A 5,104-nucleotide genomic window follows, 5' to 3' on the forward strand; every position below is an offset into this window, starting at 1 on the left:
GAAGGTCAGCCCGCAAGATGGCAGCCCGCAAGATGGCGGCGGTGCTGACCTTCCTCAGGTTCCTGGGCCGGGGCGGCGCGGTGACGCGCGGCCTGCCCGTGGGCGCCAGGTGCTTTGGGGTGCGGACCTCGCCGACCGGGGAGAAGGTCACGCACACCGGCCAGGTATAACCACGGGGGCGTAGAGAGCGCCCTCCCCTCGGGGCGCCCAGGCGGGCGGAGCCCCGGTCCGGCCCCCAGGTCCCGCGGTCCAGCGTCTGGGTGCTCGTGGGGCCCAAGTCCAGTGCTCGCGGTCCCGTCGCCCAGCAGCCCAGCCCCGGGCTCCCGCGTCCCACGGTCCAGTCCCCCTGGGGGCCGTAGGCCCCTGTCCCCTTGGTCCAGCCTTGGCTGTCGCGGTCCCCGGAATCCCCGGGTCCTGGATCCGCAGGGTTGGGTACCGAGGACCGAGGCGCTTGGTGTTTGCAGCCGCTGTGGCCTCACCGTCAGAGCTTCGGCGAGCTCCGAAACTAGACCGACACCCCGGGGGAGCCCCTTGGTTACTGTGGGGAGGCCTCCGTCGGGGTCAGAAACCGCAAACTGTGAGGGTCAAATCTTCTAACGTTTGTGTAAGATTAAATAGCATATTTAATAACTCGAGGGTCTGCTGTCGACTGAAACACAGTCTTAGGTATAATCCTAATTCCAAAGATGAGCGAGTAAGTTCTTGTGATGTGGAAAGATCACCCAGCAGGTTCAGAGGGGCAGGCTGCTCTGCGGCCTGTCAGATGGAAGGTCAGCGTGTCCGCCTCCGCTGGGACTGCTGTCCTCTCGTTCTTCCAGTTTGGACTGCTGCCTGTGGTCATGTTAGGAACCCCGCTGAGAAATGTCCGTGGGGCGCAGCTCCTCAGTGTGTGATCATATGCACGGCCTAACATGAAGAAAACGGTTTTTCTGTAAGGTCTGTGATTGATACAAAGGTACAGAATTGGGCTGTAAATAGCATCCCTCTTGTTTTCAGGTTTATGACGATGGAGACTACAGGAAAGTTCGATTTGTAGGTCGTCAGAAAGAGGTAAGGAAAAGATGTGGTAAAGGAAGGGCTTGCCAGGCGGCTCCGTGGTAGAGACTCCTGCTGCAAGTGCAGGAGACGTGGGCCCCACCTGGGGACTCGGGGCCTGTTCCTATCCAAGGTCCAGAGTGTCCAGGGGATACGTGTTCATGTAAGATGTGCAGCAAGTCTCTCAGGCTTTCGTTCTTGCAAGAAAAAATTGGTGTTTCAGTTCAGTCACTCAGTCGTGTCCGACTCTGCGACCCCATGAATCACAGCACGCCAGGCCTCCCTGTCCATCACCAACTCCTGGAGTTCACTCAGACTCACGTCCCTTGAGTTGGTGATGCCACCCAGCCATCTCATCCTCTGTCGTCCCCTTCTCCACCTCTTTCTCTGGTTTGCAAGAGAAAAGATTTGGGTTTATTGAAAGACTGCACAGAGAGTACTCAGTTCCCATATACTGCGCCCCAACCTCCCCACCAGGCTCCCTGTTGTTCTCCTCTTGGCTGAACCTGCTCCCTTTGTTAGAGCACGTGCAGAGTGTTGAAACCTTGTGATTCACTCAAGTCTGTGGCTTCGGTTTCTTTGGGTTCACTCTTTGTGTTGTACATTCTGTTGGGCTTAGGAAGCTTCCCCGGTGGCTCAGACAGTAGAGCGTCTGCCTACAATGCGGGAGACCCAAGTTCAATCCCTGGGTCAGGAAGATCTCCTGGAGAGGGAAATGGCAACCCACTCGATTATTGTTGCCTGGAAAGTCTCATGGATGGAGGAACCTGGTAGGCTACAGTCCACAGGGCGCAAGGAGTCGGACACGACTGAGCGACTTCACTTTCTGCTGGGCTTGGGCTTAGTTGCTCAGTTGTGTCCAACTCTGTGACTCTGTGGACTGTAGTCCCCCAGAATCCTCTGTTTGTGAAATTTTTCAGTCAAGAATACTGGAGCAGGTTGCCATTTCCTTCTCCACGGGATCTTCCCAACCCAGGGATTGAACCTGCATCTTCTGTGTCTCCTGCATTGGCAGGTGGATTCTTTACCCGCTGAGCCACCAGGGAAGTACTTTCTGTGGGTCTCGACAAATGCATAATGTCTTATATCCAAACTGCAGTGTCACTCAGACTATTTCACTGTCCCAGCCCCCGCCCCCCACCCTCCTGTGCACCACCTCTTCACTCCCACCCCCTCAACAGTCCCTGACAAACCCCCATCTTACTGTCTCCACGGTTTGGTTGTATTTTGAGAAATAAAGCGGATCTGCACTTAGGCTGAGGGCCACGGAGAGCAGGAACTGGGCCGTAGCGCTGCCTTTGCGGGAAGGCGGGCTGCACCCACTCGCGGCTCTCGGGCAGTCTTGACCAGCGGGCCCGTGTGGCCGCAGCGAGTCTGCACAGCAATGCCTGGCCCTTGGCCTGGGACGGGCCTCCTGGAGAGGTGAGGACGGAGTGGGGCCTGCTGTGGTCCTGGGTCACCTCAGGGAGGCAGAGGGCCCGAGTGGCCAGCTGTCCCCCTGTGGCGACAGACCTGTTTTCACTGCTCTGTGGTCACGCACGTGGAGTTAGAAGCCAGTGTTCCCTGCCCGTGAGTGACAGGCGTCACGGCCGCCTCAGGCAGTGGGTGTGCTGGGCCCAGGAGGTGGTTAGCATGGCTGTTGCGGGGCGCTGTTTCCAGGGTGCGGGGGCGCTGGGCCCGGGGCGCAGAAGGCAGTGGGACAGCACGTCATGTGTGCTGTGGCCCGGCTGCACTTCCTCCCTCCTTGCCCCCTTGCTGGAAGGAGGAGCCTGGGGGGCTTCAGGCAAGCCCCAGCCCAGGCCGACAGCGCTTTCCCGAGTCAGGACTGTCCCCCTCTGGGGGCTCAGTGTCGTGGCCGCAGGCGGGCGGGCTCTGAGCTTCCCTCTGGCTCCTGGACCGGGAGGCCTGTGCTCTTCCCAGGCTCAGATTTTAATACCGAAACTTCGCGCCCCTCCCCCTTCATTTGTAAAGTTGGATCATCGTTCCCTTCTCCTCACTGCAGTCCTGGGCCCTGGGGTGCGGCTGGGGTTCTGTGTGCAGGGCAGGGAGCCTCGGGGACCCCCAGGCAGGGCGCCTGTCACCATCGTGATAAACAGACACTCGGTTACTCCCAGAGCCAGAATCACAGTTTCCGTGGGCCGCGTTTACAGCTCGAGGGTCTCTTCTGTGCACTTGTGTCCGGGACGTCCAGGAAGGGAGAGGGGACCCCACCGCTGACTGTGTGTGACCCGGTGACCCTTGGACCTGCAGAGATGGGCGGCCTTCAAGAGGTGGTCTGGCAGTGTTTGACCCTGAGTATGTCAGCTGGGGCGGGACGCAGCAGCTCCCTCAGATCCAAGTCTAGGGGCTGGACAGGGTGCTGCCCGCACCTCGGGGCTTACCCCGGGCCGTGCTTGGCGTGTCTGACTCCGGTTCTGGCTGCCGCGGGTGAGCAGGTCCCTGTCCATCAGCTCAGATGGCGCCCTAATGGCCTCCTGGCTGAGTCCTGCATGAAGAGACGCCGCCCCCAAGGGGAGAGGAGAGATGCCTCCTTGCCGTTTCTCCACCAGCTTACACGTCACGAGTTGATTCCCTCCAGTGAGAAAACCAGTGGGCTTGGAGCAGCGCTGGGCCCAGCTGTGCCACTGTACTTTGCAGTTACTGTGCCATCATCCCTCCTGCCCCTGCGCCCCTGACACCCCTGGGGAGCAGCCCTTGGCCGAGCCAAGGGCTTCAGTGTCCCACTTCCTGCTCGGGGCCAAACCAGCTCTTAGCTCAGAACCAGGTCCCCGTGTTGACGTGGTCATGGGGTCAGCAGCTTCTCCTGGTCGTTCCCTGAAGACAGGAGGAGGAAGGCGTGTCTGTGTGTGCGTGCACGTGTGTGTATGAAGAGAAGAGGGTGGGGCAGGATGTTACCAGTGGGTGAGTCCAGGTAAAGACCAATGGCAAGTCTTTGTGCTGCTGTACTTCTTGGAGATTTTCTCTAAGTTTGAAATTACACGCAAATGAAGAGTTAAAACGTGTGTCCATGTGTGTAACTATCTGTATTACGAAGATCTGCATTGATGTTTAAATGAGAAGGTGCAGAGCGTCTTTGCTGGCAGCGCAGTGCACGCCTGTGGGGGGTGGTCTACACTGGAATTGCGCGGGAGCGTCGGGGGTTGGTATGTGTCTGTGTGAGCGCTCCTGTCTGTCTTGTTGCAGGTGAACGAGAACTTTGCCATCGATCTGATAGCGGAGCAGCCCGTGAGCCAAGTTGGGAGTCGGGTGATATCGTGCGACGGCGGCGGGGGGGCCCTGGGCCACCCCCGAGTGTACATAAACCTGGTAATGTGCTGTCCAGCCCCCAGCCCCAGCCCCGGTTCCTGTCCTGTTCTGTCCCCGCTGGCCGCACACGCTCGGCTCGGCCCTGCACACGAGCCGTCCACCAGGGCTGAGCAGACGGCTGGCACGCACAGAGCTTCCAGGACAGGATAGAACTTGGGGTGGGCCGCCCCCTCGGGCAGGGCAGGCCCCGCCACCCCTGCTGATCCGTCCTGGCTCGACCCCAGCCCCGAGGGGGGCCTCTGCTCAACACCTCCCTGCTCCAGTCCTCCCGGCCCCTGCCCAGGACGCCGCCTGCCTCATGGGCGGGGAGGGTGGGCTGGGACTGAGCCCACTGGTAACGGCAGGAAGCCCGGGGCCCTGACGCGCCTGGGGGGCGGGCCCCAGGGCCTCTGGCACAGCGCGTCCGGCGTTGGGCCCCGCGGCTCCCCTGGTGGCAGTGTGTTTCCAGGGCCTGGCTTCAGTGTCGGACGTCTACCAAGTGTGGACTGACGATGGAGGTGGAAGATGGAAATAGGGCAGCTCTCCCTTTGAATCTTTCAGGACAAGGAAACGAAGACGGGGACGTGCGGCTACTGCGGCCTGCAGTTCCGGCAGCAGCACCACTAGGGCGGCCGCGTGGCCGGGGCCCAGTGCAGGGCGAGCTGGAGGACCCGGGTGTGCAGAGCGCGTCTCTCAGTCACTGAGGCCCGGCCCTCCAGGGCCCGGCCGCCTGCTCCTTCCTCCCGGGGGAGCGTGGTCGGCGCGGGAGAAGTGGCGGGGCCAC

General features: G+C 60.8%; 1 protein-coding gene across 1 annotated transcript; it reads left to right on the forward strand.

The window, feature by feature from the left end:
* The first annotated feature begins 6 nt into the window (after positions 1-6).
* NDUFS6 (NADH dehydrogenase (ubiquinone) Fe-S protein 6, 13kDa (NADH-coenzyme Q reductase)) lies at positions 7-5,104 on the forward strand. The gene is made up of 4 exons (XM_010857115.1): positions 7-164; positions 997-1,050; positions 4,219-4,341; positions 4,882-5,104. The coding sequence occupies exons 1-4, from the start codon at positions 18-20 to the stop codon at positions 4,945-4,947; spliced, it is 390 nt and encodes a 129-aa protein (XP_010855417.1). The 5' UTR covers positions 7-17; the 3' UTR covers positions 4,948-5,104.

Source organism: Bison bison, unplaced genomic scaffold (genome assembly GCF_000754665.1).
Source record: "Bison bison bison isolate TAMUID 2011002044 unplaced genomic scaffold, Bison_UMD1.0 scf7180017864377, whole genome shotgun sequence".
Classification (NCBI taxonomy): Eukaryota; Metazoa; Chordata; class Mammalia; order Artiodactyla; family Bovidae; genus Bison; species Bison bison.

Bases quoted from the DNA above. Each gene is read 5' to 3' on its own strand.
- NDUFS6 (XM_010857115.1), top strand. From the start codon at position 18: ATGGCAGCCCGCAAGATGGCGGCGGTGCTGACCTTCCTCAGGTTCCTG. The intron at 165-996 runs GTATAACCACGG...TCTTGTTTTCAG, and splicing joins AGGTCACGCACACCGGCCAG to GTTTATGACGATGGAGACTA. The intron at 4,342-4,881 runs GTAATGTGCTGT...TGAATCTTTCAG, and splicing joins CCCGAGTGTACATAAACCTG to GACAAGGAAACGAAGACGGG.